Source organism: Carlito syrichta, unplaced genomic scaffold (assembly GCF_000164805.1).
Source record: "Carlito syrichta isolate Samal-C Ts95f unplaced genomic scaffold, Tarsius_syrichta-2.0.1 Scaffold301784, whole genome shotgun sequence".
In the NCBI taxonomy this organism is placed as follows: Eukaryota; Metazoa; Chordata; class Mammalia; order Primates; family Tarsiidae; genus Carlito; species Carlito syrichta.
This window is the reverse complement of record NW_007245880.1, coordinates 579,280-601,429: the sequence shown is the minus strand read 5'-3', so window position 1 is coordinate 601,429 and position 22,150 is coordinate 579,280. Positions and strand designations below refer to the sequence as shown.

General features: G+C 39.8%; 1 protein-coding gene across 3 annotated transcripts in view; it reads right to left on the bottom strand.

The window, feature by feature from the left end:
• TEK (TEK receptor tyrosine kinase) overlaps positions 1 to 22,150 on the bottom strand; it is a 122,692-nt gene that overhangs the window by 40,627 nt on the left and 59,915 nt on the right. For 2 of the 3 annotated variants that reach the window (XM_008055230.1, XM_008055231.1), the window contains 4 exons: positions 19,737 to 19,868; positions 19,138 to 19,278; positions 4,161 to 4,312; positions 2,167 to 2,311 (listed from right to left, as the gene is read on the bottom strand). In XM_008055230.1, coding sequence (XP_008053421.1) covers positions 2,167 to 2,311; positions 4,161 to 4,312; positions 19,138 to 19,278; positions 19,737 to 19,868 — 570 coding nt within the window. Of the gene's footprint in view, positions 1 to 2,166; positions 2,312 to 4,160; positions 4,313 to 8,317; positions 8,447 to 19,137; positions 19,279 to 19,736; positions 19,869 to 22,150 lie in introns of all 3 variants that reach the window. The other variant, XM_008055229.1, reaches the window with a different exon arrangement.

Here is a 22,150-nt window from a genome sequence, read left to right as displayed (position 1 = left end):
AACAAATTAAAATAAAAATACAGGCCCTACAGCAATATTTTCTGCCCTCATTTCTGCTTTAGTTTTCTCCATGGCACTCAGTATTTTAACAAACTACATATTTTATTTATCTATTTACTCATTGTTTATCTCCCTCTGGAAATGTAAGCTCCATGGTGTTTCTCTCCCCCCCCCCATATTATTCACTATTGTGTTCCCAGTGCCTAGAACAGGGGCTGAAACTTAATAGGCCTTAAGCAAATTCTCCATGGCAGTCTGATTGAACCAATGAAGATATAGAAATTAGTCCAAGGTCAGGATGATGAAGCTGGGGAGAAGCCCTGAATCAAGCTGTATTTTCTGAATGGAGACAGACCATGCCAGGGTTAAGTTAGGTAAGACTGAATACACATTTTACTTAGACCAGAAAAGAAGGCGCTATTGTAAGTAAATTCATTCATTAAGTCATGCTTCTCTTATGTGATCAAATAAGACCCCCTCTTTGTTTAAACCAGTGGATGGAAATTTTATTACAGTCATTAATGCCAGTCTGTGATACTTTTACAAGGGTGAAAAAATTACTCCAAAAGCTTGGTCTTAGTAATCTATCGTTTTTTGCCTTTTAATCGGTTTTGTTTAACTATAACATGCATATTGTGAAGTGCATAAATCTTAAGCGTATTTAGTTCAAGGAACTTTACTTATATATACACCCACGTAGCCACCACCCAGATTAAGACAGAGAACATTTCCAGGCTCCCAGAAGGCACCCTTGTGCCCTTGCCCATTCCATATCCTTTACCCAGAGGTAACTACTATCCTGACTTCTGTCACTGAAGATTAGTATTGCCTATTCTTTAACTTTATTTAAATGGAATAAAAAAGCATGTCCTGTCTTTCATTCTTTATCATGTCTGCAAGATTCATCCATATTGTTGCAGTAATTAATTCTTTTTTATTGCTGTCTAATATTCCTCTCATGATTTTATGGGCTGAATTGTATTACCCAAAATGTATATGTTGAATTCTTAACCCCAAGTACCTCATATATAAATATATAACCATATCTGGCGATAGGACCTTTAAAGAAGTAATTAATTTAAAATGGGTTCATTAGGATGATTCAAAATTCAATATGACTGGTGTCTTTATAAGAAGATTAAATTAGGACACACAGGTACAGAAGAAAGACCCCGTGAAGACACAGAGAGAAGATGGTCATCTACAAGCCAAGGAAAGAGAAGAAATCAACTCTGTCAACACCTTAATTGTGGAATTCTAACCTCCAGAATAATGAGAAAATAAATTTCTGGTATTGAAGCCACTCCACCTACGGTACTTTGTTATGGCAATAGCAAACTAATATATATAAATATATAACACAATTTATTTACCCTTCCTAATGTTTATGGACATCTGGGTTAATTTCAGTTTGAGGCTGTTATGACTATAATTGCTCTGGACATTCTTGAAGATGTCTTTTTTGAACATATGCACTCTTTCTTCTGAGCATAAGCCTAGGAATAGAATTTCTGGGTCATAGTAGTGTATGTTTAGCTTTAGAACATAGAATTTCTGGGTCTGGGTAATGTATGTTTAGCTTTAGAACATATTGCAAATTTTCCAAAGTGGTTGTACAAACCTGTACCCTGGTAGTAAAGCCTAGAGTCTATTTTTTAAATACTAAAATACAAGACATTGATTAATTTTCTTAATGGCTATTTCCATTTTATGACAATCAGTGTGACATTAGTTACTTAGGATCAGAAATGCTAAGATATTTTACTGGTCACATAGCATTTCTGTCTAGAAGCAACAACTTTCTCTAGCAATATATATATACACAGTACATCAAGAATACAAGGTAGGCTAGGTGCAGTGGCCTCCACCTGTAATCCTAGCATTTTGGGAGGCCGAGGTGAGAGGATTGCTGGACCTCAGGAGTTCCAGACTAGCCTGGGAACCATAGCAAGATCTTGGATCTACAAAGATAAAAAAAATAGCTGGGTGTCATGGCATGCACCTGTAGTCCCAGCTACTTGAAAGGCTGAGGCAGAAGGATTGCCTGAGCTCAGAAGGTTGAGACTGCAGTAAGCCACTGCCCTCTAGCCTGGGTGACAGAGTGAGACCCCCAACTCAAAAAAGAAAAAAAGAATACAAACTCTTCCTCTGGGAAATGAAGTTTACCTTTAACAGAAATGTTGAAAGGTTTTTCCACCATTCCAGCCACTGTGTTCACACTGCAGACCCATACTCCTGAGTCGGGGGGAAGGAGCCGGTCGATGGTGAATATGGCTACTGAGAAATGATCCGTATGGTTAAAGTCTTTCGGCTGGAAAGGTCAAATACAAAAAAATTAAACTTCTAGGGAGGCATAAACACAAAGGTACATAACACTGACCCCATCTCATTGTTTAATAAGAAGTTTTCTAGGAGAGATCAAGAAGCTAAATGCAATGCTAATATAATTATTGGCTTATTTCCAAAGCTATTGTGGTAGCCCTGAAAGTTTATGTTGGCAGGATGCCCTGTCAGATCCTGCTGTTGTATTTGTGTGTTTGGGAGTGTGGGATAAACACTTACAAGCACGAGTCTAGTTTCTTTTAAACTGTTGCTGGTCAGAGTTGTTCCTTTCCGGCCAAATACAGAGGTGGCTGGGTGGGAGGACAAAGTGGCTTCCTAAGTGTTTTAGGGGCTGTCAAGTGTGGTGTAGGGAAAAGCCAGGGCTCTGAGGATACATGGACCTCTGCTACTTTTAACCGATTTCTTAGTTATTTAACTTCACCTTGCCAGTTTCCACTTTTGCAGAAAAGGGGACAGGTAATGTGAAAAGTTAGGTACTGTATCAGGACTCTTGCTAGATAGTAGCCATTATTTCCATTAACTCATGAAAAAGCCAACAAGATTTTAGAAGCTGTCAATTGGCTTCTACCTGATGGGCTGTTTGAGTAGAATCAGGAGCATTTGATATGTGAACACTGGTCAAGGCACATTCTATATATCCTGCCTCCAGATGGTCACTCACACCTGCCTTTTGGTCAAGTTGATTTTTTGTTATCTTGGAGAGAAAAATGAGATAACTAGTCCAAAATCTTTAGATAAGAAAATACATCACAGAGAAACTTGGGGTGGCTCCTGACTACTGCATGTGGGATAGTTGGGAGACAATGTTGGAAAGGTAGCTTGGTCCTTTCTAGCCAAAGAGAACTGTGGTAATATCACCTTAACCAATGATGAGCACCAGCAGTGAGGGCAAAGTGAAGGCGTAGAGAACGCCAAGGAATGCATGCAGATCAGGGATCCCGTGGATCAGTGATAGTTTCTGAACTGGAGATATAGGGAGCAGATTTAAGACCTCTCTATAAAGAGTCAAATGGATCCTGCTGCAAAACTCCTATGCTCCCCTAATCGCTGCTCCAAAGAGCACGACAGGAGTAAAAGTCATCAAAACTCCATGTCCTGGTAGCACCTGATAACACATAAATCTGCTCAGTCATAGGTTGCAGCACCCCTATGTGCCACTGGGCCACCTTACTCTTCCGGATAGAGGAGTTAGAAGTGTGGCAATGCTGCCTGTAATCCCAACACTTTGGGAGGCCGAGGCAAGGGAAGTGCCTGAGTCTGTGGGTTCGAGACCGGCCTAGGTAACTTGGTGAGACCTCATCTCTACAATAAATCACAAAAATTAGCCATGCGTGGTGGCGTGTATCTGTAGTTCCAGCTACTTGGAAAGCTGAGGCAGAAGGATCACCTAAGTCCAGTAGGTCAAGATTGCGGTGGCTGTGAGCATGCCACAGCACTCCGACCTGGGCAACAGAGTGAGACTCCAACTTGGAAAAAAAAAAAAGTGTGGGGATGCTGTGAGGGCAGAGTTTTGCACAGGCTGACACACACTTTCCACACTCAGCTGGAGAGTTCTGCAGGATAAGTGCTGTCCTTGGCACTCAGTTCCATCAGGCCCACTGTGGACACATGTCCAAACTTGCACTGCAGCACTGACCAGTAGAGGAAGTCAATGAGGCTGCAGTGAGTCTGTTCTGCCTCCCCAGAAATAGAGCTAATAACATACTGGCCTAGGAGGATGGAAGCCCTGAATGGAATCCATCCTTTAGAGGGTGATTACTACACTGAAAGTCTCTGATGGCGTCAGGGGGGCAGGTTAAGAATGGCTCATAACTTACATGGAGCACGGTCCCATCCGGCTTCACCAGGGTCATTTCCTCACTAGCAGGTAGTGGCCAGCCAGAGGCTTTGCAGATGGGGTTAAATTTACCGCTGTTGACTTCTATGTGATCTGGCAAATCCTCTATCTTTGGGGTCATCCTTGGCATGCCTGAAATAAGAAAATAGCACTGTGGAATTTGATCTTGAACATAGCAGCACTGGGAATAATAAAAATAGCTACTTCAGCAAGTTATGCACTGGACAAGAACTTTACAAATATTGTATTGTTTTATCATCACAAAAAACACTTGTGAGGTGGGTACTATTATGGTTTCCATTTTATAGATGAGGAGTCTGACGCTCAGAGCCCAGATTCAAGCTCAGGTCTCTATATATCCAGAGTGCACATTCTTCACTATAAGGCTGTGCTCCCTTCATGAACCTTGGAAGAACAGTCTCAATATTAAAATGATCTCCATCAGACCTTGATGTTCAATCTTCCTCTTGCTTTTTACAAGAATGATTACAAAAACAAGTTCTTCTTTCATTCAGCAAACAATCCATGATACTGCTGATCAGTTTGGATATGTTAGGGAAAGTCTCATTGATTGGGAAGTCTGCAAGTGGCAGGTAAATAAGGAGGAAAGGTGATTAAAATTATTCACCTTGCCAGCAAAGAAGTGAAGTGGAATATAACTCCCCCAAATCAATTTCTAGTCTAGCCAAACAAAAAATGTTGCTGCCAGCACTGGAAGAAGAACAAATTTCTCTGTTTTCAACAAAGGTCATGGTATCAGGATTTCTTGCCTAATATCGACATAGTAGATGAATGAATAACCCTGAACTGACTTTATTCTGAACTGTAGAGTCTTAGAGAACCATGGGCCATTTGTAGTTGCATGTGAGACGTGGCTGAAAATTGTCCAACATTGAGTGAATAACATAGAAGAAGAGGTACTGTGAGAGCCTAACTTCTGAGCTTCTCCCTATCGACCATGGAAAGAGGTGGGGTCAAGGTAAACACATCAGTATTGATATTTTCTACTCATATCCTATTTCTCAGGCCTAGAATGTGATGGGCAAAAAATGTGAAACAGGAGGGGAAGAAGTCTAATAATGGCAAAGGTAATTCCGTGGTATATCTGTAAATGTGGAAAGATTGTGATTAGAAAATTAACCAGGCCAGGCTCAGTGGATCAGCCTATAATCCAGCACTTTGGGAGGCCGAGGCAAATGGATTGCCTGAGCCCGTGGGTTTGAGACCAGCCCAGGCAACTTGGCGACCTTGTCTCTACAATAAATCAAAACAATTAGCTGGACGTGGTAGCATGCACCTGCAGTTCCAGCTACTTGGAAGGCTGAGGCGGAAGGATCGCCGGAACCCAGCAGGTGGATGCTAGGGTGGCTAGGTTGCCACTGCCCTCCAGCCTGGGCAATAGAATGAGACTCCAACTCAAAAAAAAAAAAAAAAAAAAGAAAGAAAGAAAGAGAGAGAGAGAGAAAATAAAATTAATCAAAATTTTCAGTCCATACAGCTAATCCAAATAGGAATTGAAAAAAAGTGTTTGACAGTTTTTTTCTTCTTTCTTTCATTGTTCCTGTGTGCTTTCTGAAGTTGAATAGAGGTGAAAGTGAATGTGCTTGCGGGTGGAGAGTAGAATAGTAGAAAAAGAGCTATTCTCTGAAAGCCCAGGGATTAGGGAGGTCCTGGGTAGCCTGCCTTAGATTCTTCCAACAGAATGCACACACTTCGCAGCACCAGCAGAAAGAACAGAAAGGAAGGGAGCAGAGTATAACATTCAAATCAAACCTGTTAGTTGCCCATAGTCAATCCAAGCCCCTGGTATCCCCAAAACACTTGCTTTGCCTCCTAACCACTCCCTGATTCCTGCCTGTAGTAAAGTCCAGACTTGGGGAAAGAAGAAATAGTATAAGGCTTACGAGCTTTAGGAAACAATTGTTGGCATTCCCTCCCCTATATTTGTTCTGATTTCAAAAACTGGCAAAACTGCATTACTCAGTGTAGATTTCACTAGATGTATATTTCTATGACATTTATACTTATATGACTGAGAAAGCAATATATGTTTATTATTTTTAACATTTGAAAATATATAAAAGTAAGCTTCTTTTAATTTTAGTGTAGGGGTTACCAAATATTTTCTGTAAAGAGAGCAATATTTTTAGCTTTGCAAGCCGTGCTCTCTCTGCCCTTGTGGTGCAAAAGCACACACTAAATGAGTGTGACTGTATTCCAAAAAATTTTCTTTATACTAATAGATGGTAGGAAATGAAAAAGAATGAAGTAAATAAAAAGGAATGAAATGCATACTACAACACAGATAAACCTCAAAAAAGGTATTGTAAGTGAAAAAAACGTCGCAAAAGACCGCATATTTTATGATCCTGTTTACAGTATACAAAATTTCAAGACTAGGCAAGTTTATAGAAACAGAAAATACAGTTAACCCTTGAACAGCATAGGTTTGAACTACACAGGTACACTAATACGCAGATCTTTAAAATAAATGTACCGGAAAATTTTTTGGAGAGATTTGTGACAATATGAAAAAACTCAAACTGTGTGGTATAGAACATATTTTTTTTTAATGTTTAAAGTTAGGTATGTGTGAGGTAATTACTCAGACATAGACTCTTTTCTCCCTATACCTGGTTCTTTCTGCCCCCTCCCTTAGGGGGCTTCCTCTGGCCAAGGCTGGTCTCTGAAGGATATGCATATTCCCAGCATTGAGTCATAGGGTACAGGTAGTTGAGCAGAGCTGAGACAATGTGGGCAGCACCTTAACTGTAATTGTAAACACCATATAGCAATTTGAATAATAAACTTGCTGGATTATAAAACTGCCTGCTGTACTGTTCCGAGGTGCAGATACTTTCTTCAATGACTGGCCGCCATCAGTATCTCCTTTTAGTCCTAATAAACCACTGTCTCGGCCAGGCACAGTGGCTCAGTCTGTAATCCCAGCACTTTGGGAGGCCGAAGCAAGAGGTTTACCTGAGCCCCAGGGGTTTGAGACCAGCCTGGGCAACTTGGTGAGACCTCATCTCTACAGTAAATCACAAAAATTAGCTGGGCGTGGTGGCGTACGTCTGTAGTTCCAGCTACTTGAAAGGATGAGGCAGAAGGATCACCTAAGTCCAGCAGATTGAGGCTGCAGTGGCCATGAACGTGCCATTGCACTCCAGCCTGGGTGACAGAGTGAGACTCCAGCACAAAAAAAACCAAAAACAAAATAAAAACCACAGTCTTTCCCTGCTGGACCTCCAGGTGACTTCTTTGGAATAAGTAAAGAACATTAAGTACAAGCCCTCTCAGATTTAGTGTTACCATTATGTGTTATATTACCGGTAAGGATTTTGGTTAACAGTAGGCTATTAGTAGTTAAATTTGGGGGGAGTTATAAATTATATGTGGATTTTTGGCTGTTAGGAAAGTAGGTGCCCCTAGCCCCTGCATTGTTCAAAGGTCAACTATCAATTGTCAGAGACTGGGAAGTGAGAAAAATGAGAGGTACTGATGACTGGGTACAAAGTTTCTTTGGTATAATGAAAATGTTTTAAAATTAAATTATGGCAATGGTTCCACAATTCTGTATATACACTAAAAATGAACTGTACACTTTAATTGAACTTTATAATATAAAATTATCTCTCAATAAAGCTGTTAAAAAGAGATAGTGGGCAATAGGTCCAAGTTTGCTGATTCCTACTTGAGTAATTTCTGAACTAGACTTATTTAAAATTTAATTTTGAGCATAATCTTTTCTATATGTTTCATTCTTTCTATTTTTTAAAATACCCTTTATCCAAATCCCTCCAAAGTTGCTCTTTCTTTGTTACTGCATATCCAAGGAAAAGGCTGGTCCTAGAGAAGAAGAGCTAGAAGAGGTAGAAAGAGCTCTCAACTGGCCAGATATCACTTAATGTGCTATAAAGAGCACATGATTTATTCCTAGCAAAAAGAGAAATTAAGACTAGTATGAGGGTCCATAGAACTGAATTAGAATACTGTCCTTTAGGATTTGGGATAAATTCTTCCAAACTTCTGAATGGAAACAGACGAGACCTGGATGGCTGGGGCGAGAATTATACCAGCAAAACTCAGTTCAAACATGCTGCACATGGCACTAACTACAGTGTTACCTTGCTTTACCTTCTCTCTCACACTGGAGCCCTTGCCATCCTGGAGAGCAGAGACATCCTTGGAACCGATCACACACCTCCCCATTGGTACAGCTGCACGTGAGTTTACAGTCTGGCCCATAATAACCAGGGTGGCATGCTGTAAACAAAGACATCAAAAATCAGTGTTAATTACAGGGGAAGGGAGAATACTGAGGCTATAGATGGTTGGTTTTATTTTTCTTTCTAAGCTATCAACCTTGCTCATTCATGTAAGGTAGGTTGTGATTTATCTGAATTATTGGGAACTTAAAAAGTTGGGGAGTTCTGCCTCCAGAGAAGTTGAATAAGCTCCCATCAGGCCATCCTTTTTACAGATGTAACTCCATTTAGAAAACTTCCTGAAAGCACTGAAGAATAGGGTAGGGGAAAAAAAGACCTAGCAGGTTCTGGAAGATGGGGAGTGATGTTTTTCACATTTTTCTGCTTTTAGCCTAATTGTTCGGTATATAAGAGGGGACCAAAAAAAACACTGGAATTGTTTTTTGGAGGGCAGGCCCTTTGTAGTGCAGGCTCCCCCTGCTAGGTAGGTGTTCTAGGAACCCACCGGCATCAGTATAACAGCTAGCATTGTTATGAGGGGCTGCATTAGGTTTCTGTGAAATTTTTTTGTAGATTCTTTCAATGATTATGCCCATTTCGTGATGGGTGATTTACGAGCACACCTGCCCACATCACGCTGAATGCTCAGTAGTTTTTGACCAAAACATGGCATGACTCCCATGCCTCACCCTCCCTATTCGCATGATCTCATCCTGAGCATCTTTTTTGTTTCCCCAGATGAAAGTCCTCAAAGGGAAATGTTTTGCTGATGTGAAAGAGGTAAAACCAAAAAATGGCAGAGGCCCTAAAAGGCATCAAAATCGATGGGTTCAAAACTGTTTTGAGCCGTGGAAAAAGTGCTTCAATAGATGTATTACATCAAGCAGAGATTACTTTGAAGGTGACTGAAGTTTAAACATATAAGAATAAGTACACAATTTTTAGTAAACAAATTCCAGGGTTTTTTGGGTTCCCCCTTGAGTTGACACGATGTAGGAAAGCTACAACTCCAAAGAAAACCTGTAGTTGTAGTTGTATTTGCCTAGTGAATCAAAGGACAGAGTCAGGGAAACCATAGCCATTGGATAGTGGGAGGGAAAACTCAGAAAGAGAGTCAGAGAGAAGTCCCAAATCTTTAGCTGACACTTGAACCATACATGTTCAGTGCAGATTCAAAGAAGTTCAGCCAAAGATAAAAGAACTATACTGAGTTTGACCTGATGCCTAAGAGTCACCGTTTGCAGTTTGCGTCTTGCCAAATGAATTGTCTGCTAAAACAAAACAAAATCAGCATTCCTTAAAGAAATATGTCATAATCCAGAGTCTCCACAATGTAACATTCACAGTGTCCAAGATATAATCCAAATTACTCAACATAAGAAGAATGGAGGAATTATGGCTCATTCTTAAGAGGAAAGAAAATCAAAACCAACAGAGACCAACTGCTATGATCCAGTGTTGCTAATAGTAGACAAAAACGTTAAATCAATTATAACTATGTTCAGTGAGGTAAAAGAAGACAAAATGAAACAATGAGAAACTTCAGAGAAATAGGAACTATAAAAAATAACCACAAGTAAATTCTAAAACTGAAAAATATAATGTCTCAAAAATATCATTGTATAGGTTTAGCAAAAGAATAGAGATGACAAAAGAGTCAATCAACTTGAAGCTAAATCAATAGATCTCCAATCTGAAGAACATACATTGGGGAAAGTATTTAAAAAAAAATAATTCGAGCCTTAGGGACCCATGAGACAATATCAAAAGGTCTAATACACATGTAATTGGAGGTCCAAAAAGGAGCAGTGAGAAAGTGGTAGAAAAAATATTGGAAGAAATACTGGTTTCAATTTCCCTAAATTTTTTTTATTGAAACACATTCAATAATTTGTTAAACCCCAAGCAATAAGAAATATAAAGAAAATTACACATAGGCAAATCACAGTTAAACTGCTAAAACCTAAAAATCAAGAGAATTTAAAATGTTAATCCTTTAAATCCTGTTTCCAATTTTTACTTTATAGCAGAGTGTTTCCGCCATTCAAACTGTGTTTCTGTACTTCAATAAGCTGCTATGAGGACAGAGCAGAACCACTATTTTCCCTTTGGGGTTCACTGAACCTGCCAGAACAATTCTGGTAGATGATAATTAGATTCTGTTGACTGACTGTCCTTATTTCCATCAACTGTAACATTACTAGAAGCCTCTTAACCGAAATTGATGCAAAAGCTTGCCCTTTGGGGCTCTGATGGTTTGTTTCAATTGTGTATCTTAATCACCCAGCCAAAATGCAGTCTTTATTTTTAGTGTCAATTACAACTAAGTGACTTACAGATTCGGTACACTCCCTATGAAAATTCCAATGGAATTTTTCACAGAAATAGGAAAAAAATTCAAAAATTCATATGATACCACAAATAGATTCAAAATAACCAAAGCAATATTGAGCAAGAACAAAACTAGAGACATCATGCTAGCTGATTTCTAAATATACTACAATGCCATTGTAATGAAAACATTGTGGTCCTAGCATAAAAATAGACGTATAGATCAATGGAACGGAACTGACAGCCCAGAAATAAATCCATACATACATTTATAGTCCATTGACTTAACCAAGGTGTGAAAAACACACTGGAGGAAAGAATAATCTCTTCAATGCAAGGTTCTGGGAAAACTGGATAACCACAAGCAGGAAGAATGAAATTAGACCCCCCATCTCATGTTATAGAAAAAAATCAACACAAAATGGATGAAAGACATAAAAATAAGACCTAAAATGGTAAAACTACTAGAAGAAAACAGGGAAAAATCTTGACATGGGTCTATACAATGACTTTTTCAATATCATACCTAAAGCACAGGCAACAAAAGCAAAAATAGACAAATGCAATCGCATCAAGCTATAAAGCTTCTGGACAACAAAGGACACAATCAACACAGTGAAGATGCACTGTACAAAAAAATGTATTTGCAAACCATACATCTTAATATCCAAAATATATAAGGAATTCGACATCTTAATAACAAGAAAACAACCTGATTTGAAAATAGGCAAAGGACCCAAATAGACATTTCTTAAAGACGACTTCCAAGTGGCCAAAATGGATGTGAAAAAATGCTCACCATCATTAATCATCAGGGTAATACTATTTAAAACCATGACGAGTTATCACCTCACACCTGTTAGAATGGCAAGGATGTAGAGAAAAGGGAGCCTTTGTATACTGATGGTGAGAAAGTAAATTGGTACAGTCATTATGGAAAAAAAATATGGAGCTTCTTAAAAAAAATCAAAATAAAACTACCATTTGGTCCTGCAATCTCACTACTGGGTATATATCCAAGGGAAATGAAATAACTATTTCAAAGAGATGTCTGCACTCTCCTCTTCACTGCAGCATTACTCACAGTAGCTAAGCTGTGGAATCAACCTAAGTATCCATCAATGGATGTATGGATTTAAAATAATGTGGTACTTTTGCTATTTTTTTATTTTTATTTTTATTTTTTTTTACCTTAAAGATGTGAGGTACAATTCAGGGTTAGGTGTACAAATGTCCATTATATGAAGGTACCCTTGTTGATGAGCTGTGCCTTCCCCACTCCCCTGGTAGTTTCCCTCAATTGCCACTCCCTTTCTTTTAGTGTTATGATAATTGTTCAAGGTCCACTTATGAGTGAGAACATTTGGTACTCTGCTCTTTGTTTCTGTGATAAATCACTGAGTATTACTGATTCTACATCCATCCAAGTTGCTGCAAAGTCCATATGTTTGTCCTTCTTTATGGCTGCATAATATTCCATTGAAACGTGGTATTTTTGTATACACACACAGAGTGGAATACTATTCAACCTTGAAAAAGAAGGAAATTTTGTCATTTGCAACAACATGAATGAAGCTGGAGGACATTATGCTAAGTGAAATAAGCCAGGCACAGAAATTCAGAAACTGCATGATCTCACTTATCTGTGAAATCTAAAAAAGTCAAACTAATAGAAATAGAGTAGAACAGTGGTTGCTTGGGTCTGAGGGGTAAAAGAAATGGGGAGATGTTGATCACAGGGTACAAAGGCTCAATTATGTTGGATGCACAATTTCTAGAGATTTAATATATGGTATGGTGACTACAGTTATTATTACTGTACTGTATACTTGAAATTTGCAAAGAAAGCAGCTTTCTTTTTCCATCTGGCAGACATGCTGATGTTTGTTTCATGTCACTTGGGGAGAAGTGCATTGCTTACTCACATTTTTTACTTTTTTATTTTTATTCATTTATTTATTTATTTTTGAGTTGGAGTCTCACTCCATCACCCAGGCTGGAGTGCAGTGGCATGCTCACAGCCACCCCAGCATTGACCTGCTGGACTCAGGCGATCCTTCCGCCTCAGCCTTCCAAGTAGCCGGAACTACAGGCATGTGCTATCATGCCCAGCTAATTTTTTTATTTATTTTTTTGTTGTAGAGACGAGCTCTCACCATGTTACCCAAGCTGGTATTTTTATTTTTTTCACTCCTATTTTTTAAAGATAGATTTGCTAATTCAAAGCAGAGATTAGTACTTACACATAGAAAGAAGAACTTAAATGTTCTCATCACACACAAAAAAATGATAACTATCTGAGGTGATGGATATGTTAATTAGTTTGATAGTGGTAATCATTCCACAAAGTATACATATATCAAAACACATTGTACACCTTAAAAACACATAATTTTTGTCAATTACACCTCAATAAAGCTGAATTTTTTTTTTAACTCAAGTACTTTGACTTCTTATTCAAAGCTGGTGGTGGAAGGGTTGAGAACTATTCATAAACACAAAACAAATTAATTACTATAATAAAATTTCTGTTGGGAAGCCAGAAACTTTGAAACATTTAAGGCCTTGATTTTCTAGTTATATTAGACATGACCTTTCCTCCTGGCAGAGTTCTAAATGATTTTACATAACCATATGTTTGCACAATAGAATTCCTTTGTTCCCTTTATTATCCCAGCTATTTGCTTCAGAATATCTCTAGTTATTGCTAATTTCATCAGATAGAAACCAGGCCTGATATGTAAAATTTGCCAACATCTAACCTATCAGTGACTATTCTAAATCCTGGGTTATTGAAGGAGACAAGTCCTTAAGCAGATTCTATTTAGAAATGTCTCCTTCCCTTCCTAATGGCTTTTGGGTAGATAGAACAAGATAGTGACTGCTGGAAGGAGTCTGGAAAAACATTGGAACACTTTCATTCATAAAATCTTGGTGATTTCGTGAGCCAGTAATCTGCTGGGTTGAGTTAATAGAATGTGCTCTCATAAACCTAGACCAGAAACACATTCACCATGGAGATGATGAAGCTTATGTGCTAGACTCTTTACCTGCATGAGTCCTTTCCTGGGCCCCAGAGAAGTATTCACAGTTTGTATAAGATTTTTAAATTTTGTAAAGAGGTACTGGATCTGCTTTCTACCTGGAGTCCCCTTTACCTTAAGGTGCCCATTTCAGAGGCCAGACGGGACTCCTCCACTCCTGTGGTTCACTCGATGTTTCACAGGGACAAACATAATATTTAGAGGGAGCTGAATGAGGTGTCACAGGTGGCTGAAGCTAACTTTTGTGGGACCTTAATTTTTCCCCTTCTCCTCCAAGTCCCTAGAGCTGTGTTGTTTGGTATAGTAGCCACAAGCCACAATTTGGCTAGTCCAAACTGAGATTTCAAAGACTTAGCGTAAAAAAAGGAGTATTACAAGGAGGAGCTGATACCCACCCTATTGAAAGTATTCCAGGCAATCAAGAAAGACAGAGCTCTCCCCAAATCATTTTATGAAGCTAATATCACATTAATACTCAAACCAGGTAAAGATGCGACAAAGAAGGAAAACTACAGGCCAATATCCTTTATGAACATCGATGCAAAAATTCTCAACAAGATTCTAGCAAACTAGATCTAACAACGCATCTCAAAAATCATCCACCATGACCAGGAAGGCTGCATCCCCAGGATGCAGGGCTGGTTCAACATCCACAAGACCATAAACGTAATTAAGTACATCAACAGATGTTAACAGATGTTAAAACAAGAATCACATAATTACATCATTAGACACAGAAAAAGCTTTTGATAAAATCCAGCATCCCTTCTTGATAAAAACCCTTGCACATCTAGACATAGATGGAACATGCCTCAAAATATTGAGTCATCTATGATAAACCCAACAAACTGCTAAGCAGGCAGAAATTGGAACCTTTTCCCCCTGAAAACTGGAACAAGACAAGGATGCCCACTCTCACCCCTCCTGTTCAATATAGTATTGGAAGTCCTGGCTAGAGCAATCAGACAAGAGGAGGAGATCAGGGGTATCCAAATAGGAAAATGGAAATTAAGTTATCCCTCTTTGCAGATGGCATGATCCTATACTTTGAAAACCCAAGAGCTCATGATAGGTACTGAATAGGGTTGTTGTGAAAATTAAATTAAGTAATTCACGTCAAGAAAAAAAAGAAAGAAAGAGAACCCAAGAGAATCTGTCAAAAACCTCCTTGCACTCATAAAGGACTTTGGCAAAGTCTCAGTGTATAAAATAAACATGCAAAAGACAGTTGCATTCCTATACACCAACAATAAACAAACTGAAATAAAAAGTACAATCCCATTCACAATAGCCACACACAAAAAAATTAAATACCTTGGCATCTTCCTAACCAGAAACGTGACTTTTATAATGAAAACTACCAAACACTGCTCAAAGAAATCAAAGATGACACAAACAAATGGAAAAATATTCCATGCTCATGGATTGGAAGAAATAACATTATTAAGATGTTCATTCTACCAAAGGCAATCTACAGATTTAACACAATACCCCTTAAATTACCAACATCATTCTTCTCAGACCTGGAAATGACAATACAGAAATTTATATGGAAACATAAAAGACCACAAATAGCCAAAAAATCCTTAGCAAAAGAAACAAAGCAGTAGGTATCCCACTGTCAGACTTCAAACTCTACTATAAAGCTACAATAATCAAAACAGCCTGGCACTGGAACAAGAACAGGCATATAGACAAATGGAACAGAATAGAGATTCTGAAAAAACACCAATTTCTAAACCAACTCATCATCAACAAAGCCTCCACCAACAACTACTGGAGTGAGGAGAACCTATTCAGTAAATGGTGCCAGGAAAACTGAGTGACCACAGGCAGAAGACTGAAACAGGATCCCTACCAATCACCATATAAAAGTCAACTCTAAATGGATCAAAAACCTTAAACTATAAGAATCCTGGAAGAAAACGTAGGAAACAGCCCATGGGAAATTGGAATAGGCAACCAATTCCTTATCAACTCTCCAAAAGCAAATGTCATAAAAGATAAGATAGGCAAGTTGGACCTCATCAAACTGAAAAGCTTCTGCAAAGCAAAAGAAACCATCAAGAGGGTGGGGAGACAGTCCACAGAATGGGAAAAAATATTTGCCAACTGTAAATCTGACAAAGGCCTAACATCCAGTATCTACAAGGAACTCAAACATGCCAAAAGGAACAAAACAAACAGCCTCATTAAAAAATGGGCAAAAGATATGAATAGACACTTCTCAAAAGAAGACATACACGCAGTCAACAGATACATGAAAAAATGTCATCCTGACTAATCATCAAAGAAATGCTAATTAAAACCACACGGAGATACCACCTAACTCCAGCCAGGATGGCCATCATCAATAACTCAAAAAACAGTTGCTGGAAAGGATGCGGGGGAAAAGGGAACACATCTACACTGTTGGTGGGAGTGTTAACGAGTACAACTTCTGTGGAAAACAGTGTGGCGATTCCCAAAAGATCGAAAAATCGACCTTCCATATGACCCAGCAATCCTCCTGCTGGGAATATACCTGGAGGAGCTAAAATCTCTCTATGAAAAAGATACCTGCACACGCATGTTTATTGCAGCATTATTCACAATAGCAAAAACATAGAACCAACCATGCTGCCTATCAAAAGTATACTGGATAAAGAAGATGTGGTACATTTACATGATGGAATATTATGCAGCCATGAATAAAAACAAAATTATGAACTTTGCAGCAACCTGGATGGAATTAGAGTCTATAATACTCAGTGATCTATCACAGAAACAAAGATCTGAGTACCACGTGTACTCACTCATAAGCGGACCCTGAACATTTATCATAATACTATACGACAGAGATTTGCAGTAGTGGGATACTGCCAGGGGTGGGGGGGACATATTATCAATAAGGGTACCCACACTTTACCTGTATGATGACCACACATGTACCTAACCCTGAATTGTCCCCCACATTTTTAAAATAAAAAAGAGAAAACAATATATACTAGAAGCAAAAACAGAAAAAAGGAAGGCAAAACATCCCATTAACACTTTTTTCTATTGATTACATTGAAATGATAATATTTTTAACATACTGGGTTAAATAATACATCAACATTATTTTACCTCTTTCTCTTTTAATTTGGGCATTAGGCAAATTGAAATTCTCTATGTACATGGTTTATATGTCTACTAAATTGCTCTGCCCTGAAGCATTGTTATCAGGTTGCTGTGGGTCCCATTATGACTCATCAGTGTCAGATATGGAAAATGCTGACTTTGTTGGAAAACACTGAAAAGCCACTGAGCTCTGGCTAATTCATCACATTAGTACCCAATAAAGATGGCTCTGCATATTTGGTCGCAGGCTCATGCTAAGCTACTACGTGGTGGTAGATGTGAAACGTGTATTAGAAAACAGATGTCAAGGTCCCTTCATTGAGCCTTGTCAAACAGAAAAGTTTTTTAGAGAGGGCAGAGGGACTATTTGAGTAAATGAAATTAATACTGCTTGAGTAAGGTCCATAGCAGATGTTGGTTTTATTTCTTTAATTTTCAAGCCCCAAGCCCTTTGTAGATCTGACATAAAATTTCCAAGTTTTTGTTTTTGTTTGTTTGTTTTTAAAGATAAAGTCTCACTCTGTCACACAGGCTGGAGTACAGTGGTGTGATCCCAGCTCACTGCAGCCTTGATCTCCTGGGTTCAAGTAATCCTCCTACCTCAGCCTGTAAAGTAACTGGGACTACTGGTGCACACCACAGCACCAAGCTAAAGTTCTGATTTTTATGATTCACTAAAAAAACCCAATCTTCTATGGTCTTCCTACTTAAAGTGTGATCTGAAAACCAATAGTATCGGAACCTCATGGGATTTTGTTAGAAATGAAGAACCTCAGCTGGGCGTGGTAGCTCAAGACTGTGATCCCAGCATTTTGGGGGGCCGAGGCGAGAGGACTGCCAAAACTCAGGGGTTTGTGACCCGCCTGGGCAACTTAGCGAGACCTTGTCTCTATAATAAGTCAAAAATAAGCCAGCTGTGGTAGCGCACACCTGTAGTTCCAGCTACTTGGAAGACTGAGACAGAAGGATCCCCTGAGCCCAGTAGGCTGAGGCTGTGGTGACTGTGACTGTACCACTGCACTCCAGCCTGGGTGACAGAGTGAGTTTCCAACACACACACACACACACACACACACACACACACACACACACACACACACACTCACACACAAAGAAATGCAGAACCTCAGGCCCCCGTCATACCTACCAAAAGAATCTTCCATGAGATCTGCTGATGATATGTATCAGAAGTGCTTTCTAGCCTCTATGGAAAGCAGTGTGGCAATTTATAAAATAATTGGAAATTGAACTCCCGTATAATCCAGCGATCTCTCTCCTGGACCTATACCCAGAGGAACATAAATCACTCTACCAAAAAGACACCTGCACATGCATGTCTATTGCAGCAAGATTCACAATAACAAAGGCACGGAACCAATCCAGATGCCCATTGCAAGTAGACTGAATAAGGAGAACTTGGTACATACAGACAATGGAATATTATGTAGCCATAAGGAAGAACAAAATCATGGCCTTCCCAGCAACTTGGATGCAGCTGGAGACCATCATACTTGGTAAACTATCACAGAAAAAACTGAATATCATATGTTCTCACTCATAAGGGGGCCCTGAACACAAGTCACACTAGCACAAGGGTGGGAACAGCAGATGCTGGGCACTGTTGGGGGAGGGGAGTAATGTGGCAAAACAATGGTTACCTGGGTCCACTATCAAGGAGAGAGAGCCAGCTAGAAGCCAGCTAGAAACTGCACCAACATGCAACCTACTTATGTAGTAAATCCTCACTTGTATCCCACAACTCATAAAATAAAATAAAATAACAGAGTCTTACTGTGGAAGTATAATTAACTTTGGATGAAAATATCCATGAGTCAAAAGCCTGTAGTCCAGCAGAGGGTAGCTGACTGAGTAGTCCAGATATAGCTACCACTGTGATTTCCAGCATACTGAATCTTCTTTGTAAACACGGAGAGCTTTTTTGTTCAAGGGTGTGATTGGTTAGCTGGGCTCGGTGGCTCAGCCTGTAATCCCGCACTTTGGGAGGCTGAGGTGAGTGAATTGCCTGAGCCTGTGGGTTCGAGACCCGCCTGGGCAACTTGGCGAGACCTCATCTCTACAATAAATCAAAAATTAGCTGGGCGTGGTAGCGCACGCCTCTAGTTCCAGTTACTTGAAAGGCTGAGCAGAAGGATCGCCGGAGCCCAGCAGGTCGAGGCTGCAGTGGCTGGGAGCGGCCACTGCACTCCAGTCTGGGAGACAGAGTGAGACTCCAACTCAAAAAAAAAAAAAAAAGGGTGTGGTTGGTGCATACCTTCATTGCACTGCAGACCCATCCAGCCTGTGGCGCAGGAACACCCATAGGGGTCCGGGAGACAGAAGACGTAGGACTTGCATCCCTCTGGTCCATTACACCTTTCTTTACAAGTTCTGCCGAACGTGTGCAGTTCACAAGCTTTGAGAGGAAAGAAAAGTTGATCCAGAGTCAAATATGTGGGCCCTTAAAATGCATAATTCTTCTTTGGATTAGTCTCTCCTGGACCAGTGAACGTGGAAAATAGTCAAGTCGCAGCTGTGGCATGGGCAGGATGAACACAACCACGTGGCCCACGTTACAGGAAATGAAACTGTCCCCAACATCAGGGTCATCACTCAGTTATGTAGGTTGTACACTGAACAAACCTAGGGGGTCCCATTCATGTCCATCAATTTGTCCATTTATTATAACTTTCCAGGGCCTGACAATAAAAACCTTTAAGAAAGGGCACCTTTTTCTATCCACACAGAGTTACCATATGGCCCAACAGAGGTCATTTAGTTTCTGTGCCTCTCTGTGTCAAGATCTAAAATTCTAGATCCCACAGTGATGACCTTTTCAATCCAAAGCTTACTCATCAAATACTCTTGACTTACCCTTCTCACATGTCCTTCCCATAAACCCAGGAGGGCAAATGCATTCTCCAGTATCTTCATGGCAGACACCATTGTTCATACAAGCAGTACAGAGAAGGTTACATTCAGGCCCCCACTTCTGAGCTTCACATCCTTTTGTTAAGAAAAACAAGGCTGTGGTGAGTAGAGCATATTCACCCAACAAACCTTCAATGGGCACCTACTATGTGTCAGTCATTTTAGTGGGCATTGGTAAATGAATAGGAAATACAATCTCTGCTCTCTAAAAACTAATGTGGGAGACATGTAAACAGGAAATAATGGCAGAAACAAAAACAAGGAGTGCATAATTCTGCCTTGGAGATGGAGAGGGGCATAAAAGAAAGCTTCCCAAAGGAGGAGCTATATGAGCTGAATCTGCAGGACCACCTAAGTAGCAAAGAAGACAAGGCTGGAGAGTATATTTCAGGCAAAGGCAAGGCATGGGAGGAGAGTGTGGCACATGCAGGAAGTTGCAGGTGTGGGTAGAGACTGAAGTTGTGGTTTTCACAACATGGTCCCTGACCAGTAACATCCCGATCTCTGGGAATCTGTTAAAAATGCAAACCCCAAGCTGGGCTTGGTGGCTCAGCTTGTAGTTCCGCGCCTTTGGGAGGCTGAGGTGAGTGGATTGCCTGAGCCCGCGGGTTCGAGACCCATCTGGGCAACTTGGCGAGACCTCATCTCTACAATAAATCAAAAATCAGCCAGGCATAGTAGCGCATGCCTGTAATTCTGGCTACTCGAAAGGCTGAGGCGGAAGGATCGCCGGAGCCCAGTGGGTCGAGGCTGCGGTGGCTGGGAGCAGCCACTGCACTCCAGTCTGGGCAACAGAGTGAAACTCCAACTCAAAAAAAAACAAAAAAAAAATGCAAGCCCTAGACCTCTTGCCCATGACCTATTGAATGAGAAACTCTGGAAGTGACCTACATGCTTAACAAGCCCTTCTGACACCTGCTAGAATTGGAGAGCCTCTGACCTACCATGTGTGAAGGAAATATAAGGCTAAAAAACAAAGTAGAAGCTAGCAGCATCAGTTTTTCAGCTAGAAAATGTATGAGCAAAACAGCATACACAAAAGCTAAAGTACAAGGATGATGTAATCCTTCTAGATTCAGATTTCCTGGTCACTTCTCTCCAACTTGGTGATTTTAGGTTGTGAATGAGGACCAAGGATACCTTCCAGTATAAGAAAAACCAGGGGCTTAGGATGACCCTTTGTGGTCAGGAATTCAGTTTCATTTCTCATCTGAAGGGAACTAGTATCCTTGTCCTGTTAGTCTCACTGTGATAAGCTTGGACCTATGCCTACAGCTGCTGTAACCTTGTAATTTATTTGGCACAGACTTCTGGTTATCAGTATTTTCTCTAAAATAATCAGGAAAACTGTTAACACAAACCATTTCTTACAGTCTTCCACTTAATAAAGGCACAAAATGTCTAAAAACTAGTATTTATATTCCTCAATACATAACGGCAAAGAGTCTCTGCACAATCCATGATTTCTTGGGAGCCAGACCACAGGCTATTTGCACATGTTGAAAACAAATGATGGCCAACAATGTAAATGAAAATGGGCTTCCTGTTACATTAAACCGTGTCCTCTGGCCCTGGACCTATGTGTAGACTTTTCCCAAATTCACTCCTAATCCAAGGAAAGAGGAAAGAATAAAGGTCTAGGAACAAATAAAGGTGATCTCCTGGGGATGGAAAAGTCAGGAAAACAGTTTGTTTATAAGCAACAAGTATACAATTAGGGACCTATTTTCTTCAAAAGCTTTGTGATTCTGTATTTTAAGAAACCATATATGTATATATACATAATACACAGAAGGAAATCCTATAGCGAGAAATCTTGTCAGAGAGCAAATTTATACAGAAAAAAAATCCTATAAATATGACTATTGTGATTTTTAATATAAAATCTAAACTTCAATTCACCCCGGAGAGATGCCCCACAGTTATAAGAAATGAACAAATCCTTCCGCTGTACCTCATTTCTTACTAAATGTCAAAGAACTCATACTGAGAATAAATACTCTTAAATGGGATGATCATGATCCAGCTCAAACTTCCTAAGAATGATTTTAGATACTAGTAACGCTTCAAACAATTTCACTAAAATAAGCCTAACAACAAGAGATATGAACACACACTCCTAGCAATCTGAAAAGAGACCACTCAGAGATAAAAATGTGTTTGAAGTCTTTTGCTTTATCTTAAAAATTCAGGAGAATTTTAAGTTCTAGTCTATACTAAGTCATGCTTGTTTTGATATTTAAAAAAACTTTTGAAAGCATTATGCCGCCGGGCTCGGTGGCTCAGCCTATAATCCTGCACCTTTGGGAGGCTGAGGTGAGTGGATTGCCTGAGCCCACGGGTTCGAGACCCGCCTG